The sequence below is a fragment of the Limulus polyphemus genome, unplaced genomic scaffold (assembly GCF_000517525.1).
Source record: "Limulus polyphemus unplaced genomic scaffold, Limulus_polyphemus-2.1.2 Scaffold1756, whole genome shotgun sequence".
Taxonomy (NCBI): domain Eukaryota; kingdom Metazoa; phylum Arthropoda; class Merostomata; order Xiphosura; family Limulidae; genus Limulus; species Limulus polyphemus.
Window position 1 is genome coordinate 164,878 of NW_013667366.1, and position 26,382 is coordinate 191,259.

Below are 26,382 nucleotides of genomic sequence, written 5' to 3' on the forward strand. Positions count from 1 at the left end.
TTTCCCTAGTAAAACATATTTACCTGGGGGTTAGAGGTGTTTTCCCTAGTAAAACATATTTACCTGGGGGTTAGAGGTGTTTTCCCTAGTAAAACATATTTACCTGGGGGTTAAAGGTGTTTTCCCTAGTAAAACGCCACCGCTTCTCTTAGACCAGGAACCTTGACGTTTTCCACTTGACAGAGGACCCAAGATACTTCCCTCAGGAGCTAGGGAAATGAAAAACAAATCCTGTAATACTGACAAAACTTGAAAATAGACATATGTCAGAAGAAACATTCATTTCACACATGTGGATGGGAAATGCTTTGGATTAGCAAATCAAATCTTATTAGTTTTAAAATCTTGAGGCTTAATAATAACTAGAAAGACAGGGCGTAACACACACCTTGAATGAAAGCAAGGGTGCAGCTTGTTCTCCAGTTGATTCATAAGTGACATGTGATTATAAAAAGTCTATCAGATGAGAAACATTTAATAACAATGGGTAAACATAATATTTGGAGAAGCTTCAGAAGGAATTCTGCAGACAAAATACACAGTTGCCTGGAAAGGAAGGAACTTAGAGGCACATTTTGGAGGGCTATAAAGGGGCTAAAATCAAAAACTTCATAAAATTTTTAACTATTTCACATCGCATTTCTTTGCACATTAGTCTCTAATAATAATAATAGTAAGTTACAATATCTAAAGTGTTTAATTGTTCTTAACACATACAGTTAGGTCACCGACACCTTAATGGATGTGATTTATGTCTAGGTGTAGTATATTCCCAAGGCCTATGACTATACATGCGTATAGTAAGCATAATTTTAAAAATTGGCAAAAATAAGTCTTTGTATATGGTTTATAAAAATAGCAGTTTTTCACTTTTATAGGTGACAAAATATTAAGATTGTGTCAATAGTCGTAGTTTTTGTACATTTTCTAGTCCAGAATATCTCGTAATATAGACTGAGTCGCACAAATAATCCAAGTAGCAATAACAGTGAAGCCTTGCTTTGACTTCTAATACCATGTTTCGCGTGACAACCTCAACGGGGAAACTTTATCTGATCTTCCTAATTTGAATGTATAAATCATTCTCTACAAAAACAATAATAAAGATAAGAAAAATGTCTACCAAAAATATTTATATCTAAGAATTAGAAATTCTCAGTGCAACAGACAAACTTAAAATATGATTTTACTAAACGATTAATACTAATTACAAAACAAATGATTGATAATTAACAGCAAAACTTGATACGACACTTTGTAATTAGATATTAGTAAAGTTACTTAACCATGACTGCCCAGTCTTAAAATGTATAACGTGTTATAAAAAATGAATTATGTTATGTTATTAATTCTTCATGACAGAATCTATTCTGTCATAAAAATATTGAGTGCTCAGAACAACGATAATTCTTTTGCAAACTTGTATCAATCTTGAAATAAAAATAATATATATATATAATGTGTATAAATAAAAAATATGAAGAGCTAATGACCACCACAGAACAGCATGCTTGAAAGCTAATTATTTGAAAACAAGAATCACAAGATTTTACAGTAATAACAATAATTAGAAACCTTTGACTGTACCTGGCTTAGTCTCTGGAGTTTTTGGTACATTAGGGTAGAGGTCATCGTTTTCAACATTAACAAACGTTTCCCAGTAATCACTAGGTATGTTTAGAAGTTTCTCCATAACCTGAAATACACAACAAAATATAACAATTATTTGATACACACCTGTATAGCTTGAAACTCTAGTGCAATTTGAGGAACCATTGTTTCTAAAACCAAGATCATATTTTTAGAAGTAAGCTCATACTAATTTGTATATTATTATAGCAATATCATCTAGACAATCTGTGAATGTTTCAAAATTTAAACTGTGAATCATCAATGTGGACTAACAAATCTACATTTACCTAACTAGTTCACAACTGTTTCTAGAAGTCAATTAATTACCATTTTACATAATTTTATTTAATATGCTTAATTTCCCAAACATGTATACATGCAGAGAATCTATATTTAAAATAAATTTACATTAAAAATATCCAAAGATTTAATAATAAAAATTATTTCCTATTCACAATTTTAAAAATAATTCAAGGTATAATGTTTCTAAATGATTTGTTAGTTTCTTTACGTTATATTTTTTTTTCCCAGAGGCATCAATTTACTAAAGAAACTAGACAACAGTGTAAAATGTCAGCTACATTTCTCCAACTATGAAAATAACCCTCAAAGATGTTTTTTAATTTTATTTAATTTTTATAATTTATTTCTTGAATTGCAAGAATTGTTTTATTGCATTACAAGCCCATATCCTTCACTATTTTTCACGTATACTTTCCATTTCACGTCATTTGAGAATGTCGCACGTATTACTAAAATCCTCTCGCAGATTTGCGAGGTGAGAAACCACTGTATTCCTTATGTTCCATTTGAACATTGCAGAAAACTAAGGCATAATATATTTGTAACACAAGTTTTATCATGATCAAAATTTCTCCATGCAAGATGACATTCAATAGAAGTTTTAGATAATTCCTTAAGATTTCCTACACAGATTATATCAAGCAAGATGACATCTAATAGAAGTTTTAGACAATTCCTTAAGATTTCCTACACAGATTATACATATAATCCTGCAAACAGCAATGAATACTTTTGAAAATATTGTAATTTATTATTTATAAAATGGCTATATTTAAATATTAATAATGATTTACGAAAACTATGTACTTAACCTATATTAAAACAAACCTGTTAGTTAGCTGGTTAATTTCAGTGCTATGCTAAACAAGTCTTATTTTATACCACAATGACTTACAAGATGCTGTTGTTTTGTCTCGGCAAACATTTCACCTGGTGATGGTTCAGGCGATGAGAAACCAATCAGCGTTGGTCCAAATACTTTTGCTAAGTTTGACAATGGCATTTTCACTTCTGGAGTCTCTGAAATTCTAACAAAAACAGTTTGCATTCACACAGAAATTCTCAACAACCAAGATAGAAAATATCTGGAATCATAAAATATGTGTAAAAAGGTGCTCATAGTTGAACCATAGTTTTCTAACAGTGAATAACTTAATTGAATAGAGTTCTTTAAACATTTGTTTAACAACAAGTAAAAGCTTGGAATGGTCTATTCTTTCACTGGGAGGATGTCTGTAAGCCAGACTAGTTTCGAAGAATTCCACTCCTCATCAGTGACCCTGGACACTACCACCGATGAAACTTCAGACCAAACCAAGCCTTTATAGAAGTGAGGTATCAAAAATCGAAATGGTGTATTTAAGTGTTTTACACTCACAAAAAAGAAACCTATCATTGTATAGGTATTTGAAGAACTTGTAGCATTCTGCCACAATTTAATTCTTCATATTGTTAGCCTACACTAGGCAGCTGGTACATAATTGAATAGTTGTTTAAACATTTGTGAATAATTTAACAAAATTATCTTTCCAGCAAAAGCTTTCTTTTTTTTTACTCAGATAGACTGCATATAGTGTGATATCTACAATGAAATACTCTAAATCAACTGACACTGTTAATAAAGAATTGCATTCCACATGTAGTTTTGTGACACGTAATTTACTTTGAATGTAATGTCAAACCTTAAAAAAAACTAATTTAAACTACATTAAATTTTAGTGATTATTCTAAAAAGCACAGACAGATAGTTAGACTTATTAGTATAAATTCATAGTAAATTGTCATTAGTAGCAAAGTTAAAGCTACAGTAGCATGTTTCTTGTTTTTTATCCACGAAGGGAAACTATCTGCTGATCATATGTTTCTTTCATAGTAACTTTGCTACTAATGACAATTTAAACAAGAAACGTGCTAATGTAGCTTTAGAAACATATGATCAGTAGATAGTTTCCCTTCGTGGATCTTCAGTTCTTGGTTTGTATTGAAACCTCTATGAATGAAGTAACTTTTCCATCATGTAAACTTCAAAAACATTACAGTACTTTGATCATCAAATAATGATGATGTGATAAAATGTCTATGTAATTATATGTCTTTATGCATATAATTCATCACGAATGCTAATACTTAACCCTAAAATTATCAATTTGTATTTGTACTATGCATTATTTGTGTGATCCACCTATATTGCATCATGTTATGGAACTTTACGTTTGTTTTTTACTATACTCAGTGTAAAGAACTGACTGAAACGATTGTTTGAAGTCACTAACTTTATGTAAAACACATAACTGAGCAACTCGGCAGTAATACTTTCTTTAGAGTATTTTTGTTACAATTTTCTTTTCGTGTTATTAAGGACTCTGCAGCCAATAGTCACAGACATACAAGCAATACGATGCAGAGTAGTTTAGAAAAATGTTTATAGCCCCTCCCTCTGGTGGTAACTATAAGGTTGAAAGATTTACTTTAACTGCACTATTTAATACAGACGTAGGGTAGGAATAGTTGTTCACAAACCGACATTACGTGTGAACATCCCAGAGCCACTGGTTGGAATCTCATTTTATGACAACAATATTTATAATATTTTTATGCAAATGGGATTTCAGTTTCTTCAAATAAAATATATTTAGGAATAAAATAATATTGGTAGCTTGGAAGGTGGAACTGACTATGGTATCCATGTGTCACATTCTGATAAATGTTGGCTGACCCCTAGTTTTGTTTAAATCCAATTTCTGAAAGTGTTCTAAGGTAGTGTATTTGAATTCAAGAAATATTTAGTTTTCAAACTTTAAAAATATTAATTTCATGAGCTCATCATCATTTTTTCGCACTTGCAAGAAAAACAGCAGAGGTGTAAGAAGCATTAAAGAATTATTACAGTGTAGGAGGATGTGAAACCCCAAAACTTCATAATGATAAGTGTATGGAACTCTCACACCGACCCAGAAAGTTATTTCTGCCCTAGACTAGAATAAATCATAAACTCTTTAGAACTACGAACAAACGAACCTTTGAAGATGAATAATCAAATATGCTAATGTGTCTCGGTTAGGTTGGGGAAGCTGACTGACTGCTTGATACAGAGCACTAAAACTGTCTTGTAGATCAGTCATTTCTACATAAAACAAAGAGAACTTTTAATTAATACAATGCTTATATTCCATTAAAAATATGCAAGGTATGGAAAGTACTTGTATCTGAGTTACTTTAATATTACCTAAATTTCAAAGAAAAGTGTTTATATTTACTTATTAATAGCCTAGACAACACATTAAAAACTAACCTCTTCAACGTAATCTCAACTAACAACCACAGTAGGCCTCTTCTATTATGTTGTACAAAGCTTTAATAGGGTTATTAGACTACTACTACATTTATATGGACTTCAGGCTTAAAGGATGATGGTAGAAAAACATTTTATAAGCTGGATTTACAAGGTTTCCAAACATTTATACTGGTTGCGAAACTGTACAACGTCTGATCATCAAAGGAAGTAAGTAATCAAGGATTTCTCCAATCCTGCAAGTCCTTCAGTATCCCCACTTAAAATCCCATGCATCATCTAAGTGTAGCGGCTATTGTGCACAAACCAGAAATAATGTATCCATGTCCCAGTATATCATAATTTCTAAAACACATTTAAAAGCATCAGTCTTATAGTGGATAGAGCAGTTAAAAAAAACATACCGTTTTTCTGTCGCAAGTTTCTCACTCGGAATTAGTTATATTAAGGACAAATACTAATACCATAAATTAAATTAAATAATAAACGAAAACCTTTTTACAACAAAATCAGAACAATTTTTCAGAAGCATCAAATCCCACTACACAAGATTATACTTGCATTTTTGTTCTTCAAATGTGCCTGTCAGTGGAAATTATAAGTCTTGGGTTTCCCAAGGCAAAAAGATTGACAGTAGTCAGTACAAAAAAAATAAACCCGATTCCGATAAGAAAACTTTTATAAAATTAAGCCTGTTTCTCCAGTACTGCAATTTTTAGAACTAATTTTCCATAACTTCCAAGGATTTCAAAAACCTATATATAAACTCAGATAACTTTCTAAAAATGTAGAATTTCAGGTTTTTTTTATGATGCCCTGAAGGTAAAATAAAAACTAATTTAAGTTGTTTTTTGTACAATAAACAAGACTTCAGGTTTTATTACATTCTACAGAACAAAACAAAACATGGTAGAATAGTTTTGTTTAAAAGAAAACGACATTCAACATTATTTTATGACCACATCTTAGACAACATTTGCATCAAACTTAACATACATTAACATGTGATCAAACCTAACTGCTTTAATTTAATTAAGCAAAATATCCTACACATTAACACAGAATGGAGCTAATGACATAGCACTGAAATGACTGTACAAAAACACTGATCTAAAAATATTGTAAGTCTTTTAACATTATCTTTCACCTGCTACAACAAAAATGTTAGACTTTACATAAGATATAAAACACTCCTGATCTATAGTTTAAAAAGAAAACTGAGTTTAACAAAAATGTTTTGTTTTTTTATTTCCTAGTAAGAGCATTTGTTTTCTCTAGGTTGGTTATATACTCACCTCCAGCTGTGGTAAAGTCTTTCCACAGTGTTCTTGTTATCAATGGCTCTCTTAATGACCTAAGAAAGTCTTTGAGTACTCCACATACAACATGAATGTCTGTATTACTCTGTTACAAAGAAAAGTTTTTTTGGCATTCAAAAAACAGACATAATATGCATAAGATAAATTGTTAGAAATTTAAATGACCCAAAGATGAAATTTTACTTGTAGGAGTATGAAAAAGGGTTATTCTGAATGAAAGAAAACATCTTATAGGAAGCTTATTGAAACAATTGCATGTGTGATCTCTAACAGGATGAGCTTAAATTTAACAATATGGTTTACAAAGAAATAATTATAAAATTATTCAGAACAGTGAAAAATTCATCTAAAAAGCATTTAATCAGATAAATCCATTGGAAACGTTTTCACCTGCTAGCACTCTTTTTTTTTTCATATGTACTTAGTATTTCATATCACACATTTTTTTTTTATATAAACTTTAATGTTGAGATATAGAAACGCAACATATTAGATCTACTAAATGCAAGGATTCAAAGAAAGGAACTGCAATTTGATCTGCTTCTTACTATATTTGGAACTCCCTTCCCCCGAAGAAATTTTTCCTTAACATCTTTCACTTCCTTGTCGTATCCAGAGATGCGATACAGTCCTACTTCAGTTAAACCTCTGGTTTCAATCTCTTTGATACAATGAACAATAACAGCTGGAACCATTGGTGGAAAAGAAGGTGTATAATCTGCTATAGTACCCTACGAAAACAAAAAAAATAACACTTTCATCAACTAATCTTCAAAACTTCCTTCCAACTAAATCACCATAAAAAAATGTTCTGGTACAGTATGAAAATGCTATACTTTATGCTTCTTTACTTAAATTGTGAGCTACATAACTGGACAGGAAAAGGATTTTACATACACCCAATATATTTATAAGCAAGCAGGATGAGATTAGAATTTGTAGAGGGTAACCACAATACAAGTCTAAGGTATAACCAAGGAATGATGAAAATAGATTCAAAATGAAAGATTTTAATGGCTAGCTAGTTTTATACCCTAAGGACAAAGATACAGTAAATATCTTGGATAAAAATTTTATACATAAAATATACAAATGTATAACAAGATATAAATAGGGTCAAACTAAACACAGTTTAAAATACCATTTTAATGCACACAAAAATCATGTAAGTAACAATAAGACATCCACTGCATCCCCTTTAAGAACACATCCAGAAAATGGGTCATTCATCCTATGAAATGAGGTCAAACTCTTGAACTTACCAAATACAGAAATGGAATATAATAGTCGGTAATCTACTTAATTTTTGTGTAATAAACTACAACGTACATTACCAAATATTGACGATGGAACAGCAAGTTACCATGTACAGCTATGGTTGTCATCTTCCACCTTCCAAAAACTGTCTCATTCTTTTTTAAATTTCTCAGTGCAGTCATATGTGCCAAAAAAGTTACTCCTGCTTATAGCAGTTAAACAGTGCCAAAACGTGTTGAATAATTACAAGTTGTGATAAAAGTTTGATTGTAAAAGTAAAAAAAAAAAAGGTTTTTTTTATGGGTTTCACTCATGATAAATATCAGTAGCTGGTTTAATGGTGACTTAAAGCTAGAAAATATACCAATAATAAATTGTAATAGGTCTTTAATAATAATAATAGAGCCTGTCTGTATGAAATAAAATGCACAAGACAACAATACAGAGTAAATAAGTACTTGTAAAATTGTACAGTGGAAGCTATAGAAGGCTTGTATTTAGTAATAATTAACTCTTCGTTCACATAGTGATGATAAAACATACAAAAACTATCATGTAACTAACGTAATACTCTTTAGGTAATTAGGCTAAAGAACTATGTATAACTAACCATTGGTCCTTTGTTGGTAGGTGTATGGGTAGTTGGAACACAAGGCAAAGGGACTTGGTCCTTGCACTCCGGATGACAAGTAGCTCGGCAGTCTTGACATTTCATTGCTTGCTTATAAAACCTAATGCGTTTACCACAAGGGAGGCAAGTTTCTGGACGTATTACGGTCTTTGTACAAAAAACGTGGGCCCGGTTATTCAACTTCCCTGCTGAACTAAAGTGTCGAATGGGAGTGCTGAAAGACAGTAACATTTTTCCTTTAATTTTCAGAATATATATTTCAGTGATATTTGTGAAAACTTTAATCAATTATCAGTTTAGGACTGATAATACATAAAACTACGTTCTTAACTATGTTGTCATTACAAATCCCCGAGATGTACCTTAACAAAGAAATGACAGAAATTATAGCACATATATAAAAAACTACAGCAAACTAATATCAGTCAACAGCTTTTAAAAATTTTCAATAGAAAAAAACTGCATACAAGAGTCTAGCATCAGGAACATACATAACTTCAATCTTATTAACATAACTTCGATTTTATTAATAGCGAGTATAGAAAGTTAGATTTTAAACTAGATCTAGTAATCTAAATCTGTACAAAGTTTACAATTTTATTTGGACACTTACAAACACTAATTGTTTGACGTTGTACTATCCATGGCTAGAAATTCTTAACACCAATTAGTAATTTAGTATGTTGGAGAGTAAGAAAATGTGAGTTAACCTTTTTTCAATGATACCAAGATTTCTTGTTTTGTTTGTTATATAATATTCATTAGTCTAAATTATCTTATGGTGTAATATTAGGAACTCTTTGTTCTTAAGTACATTTAGCATTGGACAGAGACAGACTAAATTTATTCCCAGTTATTAAACAAATTTAACTTATGTTCACATCTCTAGGCTAGGAAATATTCTAGTCTTGAAGAAATTGACAGATGTTGTATATTAAAATCTGTACAGGTCTTGCAAGTAATTTATCTTCTAAACATGTATGATGTAACAGTTTACAGAAACGATGTTTCGCTACATGTAATCTTCTCTTACACACTACTATCTCTGGGCAGGCATTATCACTCACATGACAATTAAAGCAAATCAGAAAATATTACACAATGCAGCCCTAAACCAAACAAAAAAGTTTCCAGTTGAAAACAGGTAAAATTTAAATGGAAAATTTGTGTCTGCACTTTGTGATTTTCAAACAGAAATATAAATTTTTTTTAAAGGCAGAAACTGACAAAACTATCTGAACAGAAAACTAACATGAATAATTCAAAATTGCCACACCTTTCCATATCATTAAGTATATATATATAACTTATAGTAAAACTTTTACTAAAACTTAACTGCTATGATTAAAATTCCTACTGTAAATGAAGTTGGTCTGCATTATCAGTTAAGTTTCATATCATTAAGTACATATATATATAATTTATAGTAAACTATTACTAAAACTTAACTGCTATGATTAAAATTCCTACTGTAAATGAAGTTGGTCTGCATTATCAGCTTTAACAGACAAACAAATCAGATTGAATCACATTTGCAGTTAGTAAAATACAGAAAGTTATATAAGATTTATTTGGAACCTATGTATTCACTTAATAGGTTTGGTAACTATTTTCTTTAATTTCTATGAAATTCCATTCTGAAACTTCTTATCAATTCACAAAATGTTAACGTACAAGCAAGCAACTAGTAAGTTAAACATCTTTTAGCAACAACTAAATAATTGAAATATCCAGTTAGGCTTAAATGGAAGTAGTTTTCACGTTTTTTTACCTTTGAAAATGTTGCACACGATACACTGAAACTAGTAAGATAATTAACTTTACATCTTTGTAAAATTGTGCTTATAAAGCTGTTAATCTTTACGGCATTTGCAGGTAGCACAAAGTAGTGCATAATTAGGTTATTGAGTTTTCACACTTTTTCAACCAAGATTCAATAAAATGAAATGCTTTAAATCTTTAGGAAGTGATTAATTTTATATTTTGTTCATAAAATAGCAAAATGATCCTGGATTAAAAACAATAATATTACCTTTTAACTGGTGTTGTATTGGTGATACAAGTTGGTGTAAAAGGTTCTGTAGGTGGGGCTGAAGGTTTCGGATGGTTAACAGTTTCTGTTTTGTCTTTTATATAATGGTCTTCATCAGGCTCTGTGAATGAATTGTAAAAGTAACAAAACACTTAATATTATGTATTCTCTATAACCTATATTTTGTGTAGTTTTTAAGTGAATTATACCAAGGGTTTCACAAACTGGGGGGCTGCAGCAAATACAAAATCCTGTTAAAGGTGCTCAGTATTTATAGATTCACTGGGTAAAGAACCTTGTGCTGAGAATATCTGGGAACCCCCGAATCATATTATCAAGTACTTCAAAGTTTTTAAGTTCATCATACTGCACTTCATATATAATTTAGTCATTTTATTACTGATATATCAACTATCATACCCATTATTCAAAATTGCATAATATTGTATACATTTTGACACTAGAAATATATTACTTCACCTTTCTTTGAACGTTTTCTTTAAACCAGCAGGATATTATCTTTATATTCCTTCAAAATGTATAAAACAATATACCTGATTTGTGTATAGATCTAAGGTCTGGATAAAGCTTTGGCCCACTATCTTGAGACGAAGGATCACTGAAACTGCGACGTTTAGGATATGTCTCAACCGTGGAAGATGCATGGAATTCGACATTAGCAGGAAATGTCACAGTTGTTGTGGCCACAAGAGATGTCTGGTCCTCAAAAACTTCTCCAATTTCCTAAAATGAATTTAATTGTAATAAATAAAAGTAGAAATAAAACACCTTATGTATTAATTCAAAAAATGTGTGGCCTAGCCAAACTTCTTACAACAGTATGTTGTAAGAAATACAGTGAATAGCACATTAAATCAATGCATCAGTTGTAACAAAATCATTATTTCACATTTTCAATTATACATACATTTTATACGTCTAAGGATAAAAAATGTCTTAGTTTAAATATATGTGATTTAATTAATTAATTTAAGTAATTGTGATCTCTTCTTTCAGTTTAATAAACCAGATTGTTTACCCCAGATTTTTGCTTCTTCGGTGGCGTAATCTCTTTTTCAGGACCACTTTTTCTCTTGCCCTTGGACCTTCGTCCACGAGGTTTCGAAAGGGGAACTTGTCCGTCTACATCATCATCTGTTTTATCAAAACTGATATCAGATGGTGACAGCAAGGATCCAAGAGATTCGTCAATTGTTTCAAGTCTGTAACATGAGAAAAGCATACACAGATAATTTAAAATGGACTGTGATTACTCAGTTTAAAATGCAAGTTAAATTGAAACATTTTATCAGAAAATGAAAAAAATAAAGGAAGCGAATAACTATGATGATTCTCTACTTGCTTTTCTTATTATGCACAGAATTACTGTTGTTAATCCTTTTATTTCACTGTTCTAAAACACTACCGACCAACAAGCCCAGGGCAGAAAGTAAAGTGTCATATGCCCAGTTGTACATGAAAAATTCCTCAACATCCTAAGAACAAAAGTAGATAATTTCTTACTAATCTGAGAACTAAGTTGTGTCGGGGTGTAAAATTCATATTGCCCTTTGTCTGGGATAATAATGTTCATGTGACATATAAAAAGTTTTCCCATCATACTTTGTCTGTTCGACAAAGTTTTTTTTGTACATCAATTGTTATACTGCTATAAAAACAAAACAAAAAAACTTCAGTTAGATTTCTAATAAACCACCAAGGTTCCTGAAAAGTCTGAACTGCAGATGTCTAGTACACACAAACTTTATAAAATATACATCTGAAACAAAAACTATTCACACACATATACATCTCTTTTTTTTTTAACTCGCATACCCTCAGTAACACACACACAATAACAAATGCATTTAAATTAATATAATATTATTATTATAATAATGCTTTCACCTACAGTAAATAAACCCAATAACACTACTGCAAGTTTAAAATGTATTGAACATTTGAATTCCCAGCAGCATTAATGTAAAACATCCTTTATCAATTTGTACGTGGGGTATTGTATATGATGTAAAATGAAACCTTAAAGTCTGAATGTTAAAAACAATACATGAATATGTGTGTATATATATTGTACATGATGTAAAAAGAAACTTTAAAGTCTGAATGTTAAAAACAATACATGAATGTGTGTGTATATATATTGTACATGATGTACAATGAAACCTTAAAGTCTGAATGTTAAAAACAATACATGAATGTGTGTGTGTATATATACTGTACATGATGTACAATGAAACTTTAGTCTGAATATTAAAAACAATACATGAGAGTGTGTGTATATATATTGTACATGATGTACAATGAAACCTTAGTCTGAATGTTAAAAACAATACACGGGTGTGTGTGTGTGTATATATACAATTTCCAATAAAACTGAACTGCCAATGGCATTGGACTGATTGTGTTCACTCATTCATGGTTCCCACATCTTGGGCAAAATAAAATTCCAGCTTTTCCCTACAATATGTTATTCCCGGGCCATTGATCTATAACTGAAATTTATGACTCAACAATTATATATATAATAGCATATGAGATTACAAAACGTTATTCATGAATAGTTCAATAAAGACAAGGTATGTAATTCTAAAATTATCAGAACATACACAACAAAGGTAGTTTACCCATTTGTTTAGCACTGTTCGTACCGATCACATCTGAATTTCAACGTAAGTCGTAAAAACATTATTACAGCATAAATATGATCACATTTGTGATTACTACGTTTCGATTTTTAATTCATGGAAGGGGGGACCTCATATGTCAAATATTTATTAAAGTGGTATCTTCTGATGTGTGTACATGTAACAAAAATGTTAGTTGCTCACCACACACTACAGTAAACTCATACTTCCAATACTTATGAAACAACTGCACATGTTAACAACATTATCCATTAACCAGAGCATAATATATTATTTTGCACATGGTTTGAAACTGTGCATATAAAGTTCATCTAGATCAAACTAATATCTTTGAATTAACATCATTAAACATTCTCAGGTTTACACAAGTCTTGTTTGTTCACAAGCTCATCAGATTATACTTATAAATAACTGGATAATAATCCTACATAATCACAGTGTACACACAAACATGTTCGTCATTGACAATGATATTGCATTATATTATTACACCACTCAAAGATCAAGGTTTTTATTTTATTCCTACATAATACTACTTATTACATTGAATACAAACTGCTACTAAGTAAAAGTTCTAATAAAATAATTCACATTACTTTTATTCTGGTTTAGGTCTTGGAATTAGACACAATAAAAAACATTAACCTATCACCTGTACCTAACCATACTATTAGCAGAACTAAACAATCTCTAAAATGACTAATATTTCTATCTCAAGATCACACTGTGGTCTGAAAGCTCATATTATCGAAACAATGTAAAAACTGTTGATTTAATTTTGTAAAACTATCCATAATCATCTTTAACTTCAGTCTTTATTCTATCTTGTACCTAGGATCTTCTATATTTACTTGACAAACAGTAACTTTTTCTAATATATTATTAAGATAACCGATACATTATGGATTATCATGTAGACATGATGTATTCATTAAATTATAGATTATTAGATGAACATGATGTATTCAATTATTCACTGGCACAAGTTCAACTGTTCCTTCAAAGATTTGTGGATAATGAATAGTAACATTTTCTAAAAAAAACTTATCTATGACCATTATCAGTAACTGTCAATGAAGCATTCTATATTTCAATATTTGTTTCCAAACTTTTTTTCACTAAATTACCGATATTATACCTGTCTCTTGGAGATATCACCCGTCAACAATCCCTGCCCAAGCTATAATATACAGAACAAGCAAAAATACCTGTCCCCAGTGACGGGAAAAGTTTAAACCTGTCGATTAACAGACAGACATCACTGTTCGCAATATATACAAGATGATGTCGCCGACTATAGGCAATACATAGAGTGCATTCTAAAATTCAATGATTCTAATCAGCATTGCAACTATCACGACAGCTCAATGCTGACTGTAAATCTGGAACATTTCCAACATGGGTGTCAGGCAAAAAAAAAAAATTTTCAGAAGAAATGGACTTTGGTCATTTCAGGAGATACACACAATAAAATAAAATCACTGTAAAAACATAACACTGAAATTGAAAAAAAAAAGTGTAATAGCTAGTGTAATTTTAAGTAACTGTACCTCAACAGGTTTACTTTCATTTTTATATTAAGCCTGAAGAGGTTGTTTGAAATACTTAAATATAAAATAAAGTTATTTCTATTTAATCATTGGGTTTTTACATTAATTATATCTTTAAAAGAAAAACATTCCTGCATCTACATTTATAGTAAATCACTTATCACAAGTGTCACATTCCTTGTAAGAACTTCCGTAAAACATTTTTAATCTAACCACTCCTTTGGGCCTTTGAACGTGTTAAGCCGATGTTGAAACAACACCAGAAGTGTTTTCCAAAGCCATTACATTCCATTTAGGTGGGAACCTAGCTACTGTTTACATAATGCTTGCCTTCATATTCCGTAACAATTAATGGTAAACAAAGACAGATGTAAATAAAACTTTTTACATAAAATATGCACATTTACATGCTAAATGTACCAGAATTAGCTTGTGTGCAATTTTTTGCAATTAATAATTATTTTTTTTTTTTTGTCATTCATGTTCTAGAAACATCATTGAATCACATGAAATTCACTAGCTTTTCCTGGTTTTTGTCTGTAAAAATGAAGTTCTCCAATTTTCCACAGGCTGGAAATGCAAAATATAAAATTCACTGGCATTTCCCAGTTTCATAAGAACCATGTTTTTGAAGAAAACTGTTTTATCTTGATTATATAATAAAAAAAAGTGTTGATGCATCATCTTTTTTTCGTACTTAATGGTGAGAAAGGTAGGACAAGGGGACACAAATATAAATTTTGACAGGGTATGAGTCAACTTCAGCTAAGACAGTTTCATTTTTCTAACATGGTGGTTGGCCTTTAAACGGGTTGCATTTGGATGTTATGGAGGCAGTAAATTTAAGTGAGTTTAATGCTATAGCAACAATGCCATTTTAAAACCCCATTAACCCTCTTCTGTGCATGTTACTGAGTTACATTCAAAATATAATTAAACCACTTTACTAAAAATGCATTTTAATGAAATTATTATTATCAACTACATTATAATTTAAAGTTTTATATTATCTAAGTATTATTCCTTTATTTTAGAAAGAAACACCTAAAACAACAATTAACTCTCTCAACACAGACTCGGTCAATTTGACCAACCACATGACCTCTTTGTATTCTTTCAAAGTCTTTATAGATTTGATACTACTAACTTTTAATATAGTACGTATATCTTCACGAAATTTGGCAGTCTATCAGTAGATATCACAAGTCTTTCACATAAAAAAAAAATTTCAGTGAAGTATTTTCAATAAACTAAAAAAAGATTTGTCCTTGAATATATCGAATATTTGTTTTAAATAGTCAGTGTGCAGTGATTTTCATGTTAAAATTATAAATACTTTTCTTCATCTCAAAAATCTCAAATTTAGTTTTTGTAATCTCTAAAACCTCCTAAGTACATTTCAAATGTTTGGCTTCAGTAAAACTTTATATTTTATCTGTTATTTTCTCTACCCTAACTCTATACAAGGTTGGTTAATTTGACTGACCTCATATCCCCCCCCCCCAATCTAAATTACTCTCCTTTTCTTAATAGAATGACTTCAAATGTAGCGTGAAACTGCATTCGTTTATCCTAACTAGCTTTAAACTTGTAACAATATACATCTACTTATAATTACCTTTTATTGTCCTTTGAACTGTGTCTAATTACTATTAGCACCATTACAAGTTGTAAATCACTTGGGGAATGTGCATCTCATGTTACGCTATTGAATTACATTACCTATGAGCAACTTCGAGCTGTTCACGTGCGTGCCTTGTAAAATATTTTTATTATAATATATATTTTACTTAATCTAACCTTAACTAACCTAAAGAGATCCATATTTTTACATTTGGGTTACTTTTATAATAATAAATAAAGAATAAACATGAAAAACAAGAAATAAAGTACTTACCTGAGCATTCTTTTTTTTGTGCTGTTGACTGTGAATGACATTTAACCCTACTTTTTTTTTACTAATGGTAGTAGTTCATTAAATAATTTTTATTTAATTAAGTAATGCACCAAAGAACATAGAATAATAACATGCAAAAGCAAACAATTTCCTCTAACAATCACAATTTTTCTGGCTTTCTAACTATGTGACAAGAGCCGTTACAAATTCATCCAGGCTAACCGTTGGCTTTTCTGTGGAAACGAAGCTTGTATTACAAGTGAAATTGACAATAATCTGTTCATAACACAATGTAATAGAATACATCATTTGATAGATGAAAACCTTGACTTTCTATTGGTTATAGGTAATATATAATTAAACATAAGAGAGGAAAGAGAGGATGTGACAGGAGGGGTCTGATTTTCTATTTGATAGCTCTGTAACCAAACAAAATTGAAGATTATAAAAATTATCATTTGTCTGAGCAATGACAATTTTATAGCGAGAAATTTACATTTAATTTCATAGTTATTGGAGGGGTGGCAGATACAATAGAGAAAATGTGTCACACTAGGGGAAATTCAGGATTCTTTTAAATATTGCCTTACAGAATTAAGAACTTAAAACTTATATACTATTAAAATATGAATTATTAGCTAAGATTTTATGCTATACTAATTGGTATAACAAACAAAAAGTAGTTTAATAACATTTTGAATGTAAGACATTAAAACCTAGTGTCATGCGCAGTAAAGGAAACCTGTGGGGATAGAGTTAAAACTGCAATTTTTTTTGCTGTCAAGTGATTCGCTCGCGATTACAATTCTCACCTTTAAAGAGCTCTTATACAAGAAATTGAGTAGCTAATATAGACTCTTAGTTTAGATGGTGAAAGTATATTAAACAGACGTATTGTATTACTGTCTGGAAACTTTCTAAGAATTTCTCGTCACATGAAGCATTGTAAATTTTAAGGTCAGCCACACCCCCTTACAAAGTCGAAGCTGTGTTGCAAGCATTAGCGAAAAAGTCTGTGCATGTCTGTCTATAATAATTACAGAGCCCTGCGGGGACCTGTTGATGTACTGGCATGAATAATAAAAGACAAAGAATTGGAAAGGAAAGTTAAAAATAAACTTTAATTGAAAAGATAAAGATGTGAAATTACCCATTGAATTACATCATCATCATCATAGGGTTAAGAGAAAGCTTGATAACTATTTTAATTATAAGGGCTGACTTTGAGGTTTGTTTTATTTTAATAGTTTTAGTTTAGTTTAGAGGATGGGACAGCCTAGATGAACCAATAGGTCCCATGTTGTCCCTAAACATTATGTTATAATATCAAAATCTGAAGTTATATTCTAATCTTACACACAAGTTTTGTAAATTTTTCTAACCTTTTGTCCCTTGGATAAGTTTATTTTAAAAAGTCCACACCCATTTGATGTATTCTCTTTTTACTAACAATTTGTTTTATAAAGCTCCCTTGTTATAATGTAACATACAAATAACCATCTGCATGAAGTTAGCAGACTACAAGCACAGCTCGATACTGGATAAACATAACTAAAATTAGTACAACTCACACATATACTATTCTTCAGAACAACAGTTACCTGATTTTGAAATAATTTCTTCTACTGCATTCAGAAAACCATTACTTTAAAACACTTTATATTCTATACTGAGTGTTTGTATATAGAAAAAAATCACCTGTGTAAAAATTTAAAGACTTTAATTCATGCTTGTATTTGCAATGATGATTGAGACAACCTACCTTCTGGGTGAATCATGTTGTGGCTGCCTAGCATTGGCTTGTGATGTGTTGTTCAGGAATGCCAATTTCTCTCTCGTTTGATCATTCATTACATTTTGGTCTGTTAACAGCACATCCCTAATTAAAGCAATCTGTCTCTCCTAGATAAAACAAATTTGCTATGAAATTCAATATTTTTGCAAGTAATTTAACAGTAACAATAATTAAAAATTATCCCAGAATTCAAATAGCTTTTAAAGAAAAGCATCAGAACTGATCGTTTTCTCAAGTTAGAATGAAACCAAAACCCACAGAAACATTTTTTTTAAGGACCCAGTTTCAAAGTTTTAAATCTTGTGTTAAAGGTTACGTAATCTTATGGTGTTTCAATTACAAAAGTTCATACTCTCTCTCATTAAATGAACAGAATATTAAATTCTAAAAAATAATATATTCAGTGAGGGCTATAACTTTCATTCCTAATAGGCTTCATGATACATGACAACTTCCTTAATTTTTACAAATTTTATTTTCATTCTAGGAAATATCACCAATTAAATAGTTTTTCATTCATATTTCTGTTTATTTATATATTTACTTTTTTCTAGTAAAATAGAACAATATCAGAACTTTTATAAAACATCTATCCAAACATGTAATTATATAAACAATATTTTTACTTAAACCTAAATTTCAAAGTCTAAGAAACTATCTAGCAATCACTGAAATAACACTGCAGAAAAATACATAACAAAAAAGTATTAATAAACAACACCTTGAAACAAAACTTAAACTATTCATGGGCTAAATTTAAAACTTGTACCTAATAGAAAGTTTACTTATAAACACTAAAGCAGTTCCTACTTACCAGGGAAGAACGATCAGCTTCTGCTTTCATTCGCTTTTTCATTTCTGTGTCTATTAGGCTTCTAACATAAGTAGGTTAGAGACAAAATTATTAACAAATTAGTACCTATGTGCCAATAAAGAGTAAAGAGGATACATTTATGTATCTTAACCTTCTGAACTTAAACTAGTTTATATAAACAATTTTTCATCTACAGTCTAAAAACATTTTTTGACAAAGAATCTATCAGAACTACTCATTAACACAGTAATAATAACAAATATTTTCTTATTAAACCTCAAATAAAACAGTAGTCAACGTTAATAATGTTTGGAGATGGCTTGAATTGGTAAGGAAGAAAAACTTTAACACATGTTTAACATAACAGCAAATACACCTGATGATGACAAAACCTTGTCGAAACGTTGTACATTTGCTCTTATGTTAAACTTATATTAAAGTTTTTCTTCATTACCCATTCAAGCCGTCTCCAAGCATTATTAGTCTCAAAGTGGGTTCCTTGTCATCGAAGTAGTCAAGGTTCCTTTGTTTCTCCATCCTAAATAATCTTTCTCCTCAATCAGACATACATACTGAAACACTTCTGTAATATATAATGATAAAAAAACAAAGCAACCAAAATGAGACTCAGTGTATAAACAGTCTAACAAGTGAGATTATAAACTGACGTGACAGATATATGGAACGATAAATCTGGTTCTTAAAATACTTTAATTCTATTAAGATACAAAAAAAAAATCCTTAATATATAGTATGAATAGGAAATACTAGTTCATATTAGTTAATAAGAAATAAAACCCACAATTTTTGGAACTTGAGCACATGAAATATGCAAGTGTTAAAATACTATTCCAATTCATTTACTTTAATAATTATCCATCTTAAAACTATTTATATATTTCTGGTTCTCACATAGGAAATTGTGATAAATCTCTTAATTAAATAATTATATTGTTTTACATATTTTTTTTCCAACCTACTTAGCATGTTTTAGTTTGGTTTCTAAGGTGTTGTTCTCTTCTTTAGCTTTCGTTAAATCTCTTTTCAGCCTCTGTATTTCTTTTACTGATGCCAAATTTTGGGTTCTTTTCTCATTTTGATTTCTCACAAAAGCAAGAAACTCTGAAACACACACAAGAGAAATGAATTATATACACATTACAGTTTATGACAATAACGGACATACCAATTATTTTTTACCCTTTAGTTTATTAACCTCACCTACAAAAATAATCAATAATAATAAACAGAGAGTTACTGATTTAGGACATTTCCAATGGTAAAACAAGAAATAAATAGCAATGCTCTGTCTAAAAATAAATGAATGTAATTGACCAAATTTGTTTGATTAACATATTTTGTAATTATATTTCAAATTGTAACTTAATTGAGGAACATGATGTTTGGAAGTGTCAACTTTATCTCTCTTTAACCATCAATCAGTATTTTGGTCCAGTATCATTACATATGCCTTTAAGCACAGTAATTTACTATACAGTTCTTGAACACCTCAAAATATTTAAATTGTAAGGGACCAAATATCCAAGTTCGGATCACAATTTGCGAATCAAAACAACCCCAGTTGCAACTCACTTTACTCTTTGCTTAGTGAAAGTACAGTAAGGTTTCAGATTGATATAACAAAGCCAAAGCTTATGTCAATTTCTTGGAAATTCCCACCAAAGGGCACATACGATATTTTCATACTTTGTCATGTGTATATTGCATACACCTACACTTTATAGTAGTCTGTTCATGACATTTAGAATGTGGCTGTTCGGCTCCCGCAGCCTAGGCAACTAGACTAAACTATGTACGTACAGTACATGCATTGCACTTGCAACACCGAGCCAGTTACGAACTCTCTCAACATAGGCTCTGGCCCAAGGACCTACCACATGACCATTTTTACTTGTATATAGTTTTAATAGTATAACTTTTAATACAGTGCATGTATCTTCACTAAATTTGGCAAACTTTTAGCAAACATTACAAGTCATTTGTACACAAAAAATCAATTATCTAATGAAGTATCTTTACTTAAGATTTGTCTGTGAACATAGTCTTCTTTGACCATATCGAGTGCAAAATGATTTAAGATCAAAAATACTTTTCTTCATTTCAAAAATATCAGTTACGTAATTTTTAAAACCTCCTAAATACATTTCAAATGGGTGTATTTTCCAATAAAACTTTAAACCTTATATTGTTATTTCTTAAAATTTGTCTGAGTAGTATTATGTATACTTGTATCCTAATTTGACCGACATGATAGCCACCAAAAAAAATCAAAATATATCTAGATTACCTTTTTTCTTTCTAGAACTTCAAATTGTAAAATTAAACATTATTTTATCCCAAGTAGCATTTAACTCATAACAGTATACTTCTGTTTATACTTAAATTTTATTATTATTATATTGCCCTTTTAACCATGTCTAACTACTAGTACAATTGGCACCATTAAAATATAAGTTATAAATCACTTGGGGAACAGGTGGATCACTTTATACTATTGAATTATATTACCCACAAGGTACTCCAAGCTGTTCTTGTGCGTGCCCGTGAACATTTTTTATTATTAATTTTACTTAATCTAACCTTAACTAACTTAAAGAGTTTCCTCTTTTTACATTTTAGTTACTTTTATAAGAATAAATAAAGAATACACATGGAAAACAAGAAATAAAGTACTTACCTGAGCATTCTTTTTTTTTGTGCTGTTGACTGTGAATGACATTTAACCCTACTTTTTTTTATACTAATGGTAGTAGTGCACTACTACCATTAGTATAAAGGTAGTAGTGCACTAAATAATTCACCAAAGAACATAGACTAATAACATGTGAAGAGCAGACAATGTCCCATAACTATCACAATTTTTATGGCTTTCTAACTATGCAACAAGAGCTGTTATTAATTTATCAAAGCTAGTGCTTCCCATGGGAACCAAGCTTGTACTGAAAGAGAAATTAACATTTTTCTATACAGAAAACAATGTAATATAATATGTCATTTGATTGATGAAAACCTTGGCTTTCTATTGGTTAAAAATATAATATAGTATTAAATGTAAGTGAGAACTATTGACAAATCCTGAAAGAGAATGTGGCAGATGGGTGTGGCAAGAGGAGTCTGTTTTTTATTTGATGACTCTGTAACCAAACAAAATTGAAGTTATGAAAATTATGCTTTATCTAAGCAATGACAATATTATAATAAGTAATTTACCATTAAATTTGTACTTCTTGGAGGGGTGATGAATAAATTATACAAGATGGGATTCCTACAAAAAAAAGTCACATTTCTCACAATAGGGGAATTCAGGATCTTTTTTTTCAATATTGCCTTATAAAATTAATAACATAAACTTATATACTATTAAAATATGGCTGATTAGCTATAATTTTATGCTGTACTAATTTGTATAATATGAACAAACCAAAAGTTATTTAATTAAATTTTGAATGTAACTCACTAAAAACCTCCTGACATGCACAGTAAAAGATGCCCATGGCACGAGGGGATAATGAAAAGTCACTAAACATTTTCTTCTTCAAAATAACAAGGAGGCCACATTGTGAAGAGAGTGATGAGATCTCACGACAAAATAAAATAAACAAACTAGATTAATTTGAAAAATATTTTGTGGCAACCTTGTTCAGTTGCAATTGCTACAAGTCATTTCTTTCTCTCGTTAATCAACTGTTGAATTATTTTGTGACAGCTGAGGTGTTTGGTATTTCTTGCAGTTTTACTTCATATACCAGAAACTATTTTGTTCATGTATGGTACAATTAAATATTAGGATTTGAGTCTGAATAAAAGTGTTATTAGAATAAAAACATACCATTTACTTCTTTTCATTAGTAAATGTCTTTACAAAGAGTTAAGTTTTAATGTTGAATTTAGTTGCCATAATCTGTAAAAATGATGAATGTTAAAAAGATGCTAAGCAATACTTGCTAATTAAATTCGATACTGATTAAAAGTTTCTGTTAATCAAATACACCAAACTAATTTATCCCCTGTATTAGTTGGAAAAGCCATTATAACCTTTCCAACTTATGAAACCTCTCTTACACTTTTGAAATGAATATAATTACAAAACTTTTTAACATATATATATATATATTTGCAAGGTGTTGTGTAAACAGTACAGAATCCAAAACTGTTACATATACAGTGTATTAATCATATCTTACCACTTTCATTTCCACACATCAAAACTCCAGAGTAACGACACAAGTCATCAAACTGGGCTACGAGTGACATTTTCTGAGAAGTAGGTGCCATCTTGGTACAAAAACTTTTATCCTGTTAAAAGAAAAGATTACAGGAATAACAAATACTAAAAAAATACTGTATATAAAAACACTGCTAAATTGGTCACTTCAGGAACATTTAAGACTACTAAAATTCTTAATACATAACTACTCATTAAATAAAATTCTAATATTTCTATATGACACAAAAAAATTTACTTTGATGAATTTTTTTAATCAAAGTTGACATAAATTACAGTACTAGTAAAGTTCAAAATCTCAAATATCGTTTACATCAGCAATCTAAATTTTCATTACAACCACTGCAACATACAACGTAGTTTTTTAACCAAACTTTTTACTCCTCTGTAAATTTATTGCTCTAGTTTCAATCTAAATTACAGAGAAAGCCTGTCATCATAGTTCAAGTAACAGTAGTAGGGATTCCCAGATAATTTAGTTCTCAGCCACAAAAGCGTCTGGGTTCAAAGTTGTAGTTGTGAATATATAAATCTCCCATAATCAAAACACTTACTGTACACCAAACAACAAAAGTAAAAAGTCTACAGTACTATTATGTGATAAGTTTGCACTATTTATTTCAAGGCAACCATATTCCCACTAGTTGTAAATTGGTTATGATAAGATTGCCAGGATTGCTGAACATTTCTCTGCCATTTTGCAGTGACCAATGAGCAAATGTAAGCACCAAAAACAGGGCATCTGTGAGCGAGTGCTTGGCTAATGAGAGTCAATGGTATATCAGACGATAGCTCTCTTCATATTTCTGGGTGTTTTTTTGTTTTGTATCCAGAAGCATTTTCTGTTTGAAAACCCACAAACAACACTTTGGAACTATTAATAAACACCTTCCTGTCATTGAATTTGGAAAAAAATAACCCATATAATGAACTTTGTTTTCTTTATTTGATAATTCATAAGTTGATATATATATATATATATATATATATGTCAGCACAATTCCAGCCAATAGCCTGTTAAGAAAACAGGATGAATTGGAACTGGAAGCAGATGACACATTGACTTGACAACAGTTTGCCTTTACATCATAGCATGCATACATCTGTCAATCATTAAATATGTAAGTTCATACTTAAGTTCTAGCATTTGGTTGATGACAGTTTTCATTTCTTTTATCAATATAAATTCACGCATACAGGATATATTAAAACATTTAAACTGAAGTATTTTGTTAGGGCTACATTTTATCTTGCCTTGTCACAAGTTTAAATTTCATGCAATGTCTTAGGTTACCATGTAAAGCAATTTTATTTGCATTGTTTCAATTATACTTTTGCATGGTGCAAAAGGTAAGTTTACATGTACAACTATTAAATGTTTTTTGTTAATTATCAAAACAATTTAAATTGCAGTGTAGATTACTAATTTTTTTGCTGTGAAAACCAATGGTGTGTAATTGTTTTTACTGTCGCTATTTAATTAACATTCGATGAAACCCCCTAATACAAGACATTCTTAATCTTATACTTTTAAGTTTTTATTTTTAACAAGTTAAACCTCATGTTCTCTGAGACAGTCCGTTATGTCCCTAACTTGATTAAGTTACAGCAATTAATAACAGTAGAAAGTACCACAATTTATCAGTGGAATCTTTAAAACAAATTAATTAGAAATTATGGTTATTTGTGACTGTACCTGACTTAAGATTTAGAAATACACACAATGTTGCTAAGCCTTGCCACTCTAAAATTTACCTTTTAGGCTTACACTACAGCCAGAACAACTTACAATACAAAGACTAAAGTAAAGTAGAACTAGAAAGTAGAAGTCAGTTAGAAAATTAGAAGGTTAATGTCCAGTCAAAAAGTTAAACTAATTGTAGTAACTAGTATTGTAACAGTATGAAGATAAGGTTATATAATCCTAACAGTAGTAATAGAATCAGTTAGTATTACATTGAATAATCATGTGATTTGAAAACGTAACAACAGTAATACTTATAATACAAGAACTAGTACTAGTAGCAATATCACTAACAGTATTCTTAATATTAACTTGCTTAACATAAAAACAGTAGAAAATTCTGTAGTTGTCAATTTCCCCAAAAAGTAATTTACCTGGTAAGTTATATCTTACACTTCATGAAGAAACCAATTTTCTATTACTCGTAATTTATATAAAACATCCGTTTTCGTTAACATTAACTATTACTAAAGTCTATCAATTCCTGACACACGTTAACGTTTTATCAAACTTACCAGATTTTCAAAAACAACCAATCAGCGCTTCTGGCTTACAAAAAACCAGTAGCGCAATGATCGCTAAAAGAACGCTGTCTAGAAAATAAAAAATAAGCTAATTTTTAGTATAATAGAAATATATTTTATCTGATAATAAAGTCATGACATATATATTTTTGATAAATAGATTAACATTTATTTAACACGCATAAACTAGAAAATAAAGAAACATTTCAAAAATATTAAATATATGAAACTTTATATTTATGTAACTAAAGCCCAGTCAATCAATGTTTTTAATCACTTACATAAATTTTACACATCTAAAAAATAAATTTCATTACCATCAGAATTAACCAGAGGTAACAGCGAGGTTGTTTTGTTATATGAGAAAGAACCCGGCATGGCCAGGTGGTTAGGGCACTCGACTCGCAATCTGCGGGTCGCGGGTTCGAATCCCCATCACACCAAACATGCTCGCCCTTTCAGGCGTGAGGGCGTTATAAAGTGATGGTCAATCCCACTATTCGTTGGTAAAAGAGTAGCCCAAGAATTGGCGGTGGGTGGTAATTACTAGCTGTCTTCCCTCTAGTCTTTCACTGTTAAATTAGAGACGGCTAGCTCGTGAAGCTTTTCGCGAAATTCAAAACAAACAAACAAACATATGAGAAAGATGAAGAATGACCTGTTTCTCGAGGCAGATACGC

General features: G+C 30.3%; 1 protein-coding gene across 1 annotated transcript in view; it reads right to left on the reverse strand.

The window, feature by feature from the left end:
• LOC106464841 (rac GTPase-activating protein 1-like) overlaps nt 1-25,650 on the reverse strand; it is a 28,909-nt gene extending 3,259 nt beyond the window's left edge. The window contains exons 1-15 of the mRNA XM_013924997.2: nt 25,553-25,650; nt 23,394-23,505; nt 20,169-20,310; nt 19,189-19,249; nt 18,342-18,481; nt 11,506-11,689; nt 11,021-11,210; nt 10,467-10,587; nt 8,414-8,648; nt 7,095-7,277; nt 6,523-6,631; nt 4,954-5,059; nt 2,831-2,963; nt 1,588-1,696; nt 104-209 (exon numbers count right to left, since the gene is read on the reverse strand). Coding sequence (XP_013780451.2) covers nt 104-209; nt 1,588-1,696; nt 2,831-2,963; nt 4,954-5,059; nt 6,523-6,631; nt 7,095-7,277; nt 8,414-8,648; nt 10,467-10,587; nt 11,021-11,210; nt 11,506-11,689; nt 18,342-18,481; nt 19,189-19,249; nt 20,169-20,310; nt 23,394-23,484 — 1,910 coding nt within the window. The 5' untranslated portion in view covers nt 23,485-23,505; nt 25,553-25,650. The remainder of the gene's footprint in view (nt 1-103; nt 210-1,587; nt 1,697-2,830; nt 2,964-4,953; nt 5,060-6,522; nt 6,632-7,094; nt 7,278-8,413; nt 8,649-10,466; nt 10,588-11,020; nt 11,211-11,505; nt 11,690-18,341; nt 18,482-19,188; nt 19,250-20,168; nt 20,311-23,393; nt 23,506-25,552) is intronic.
• Between the last annotated feature and the right edge of the window lie 732 nt (nt 25,651-26,382).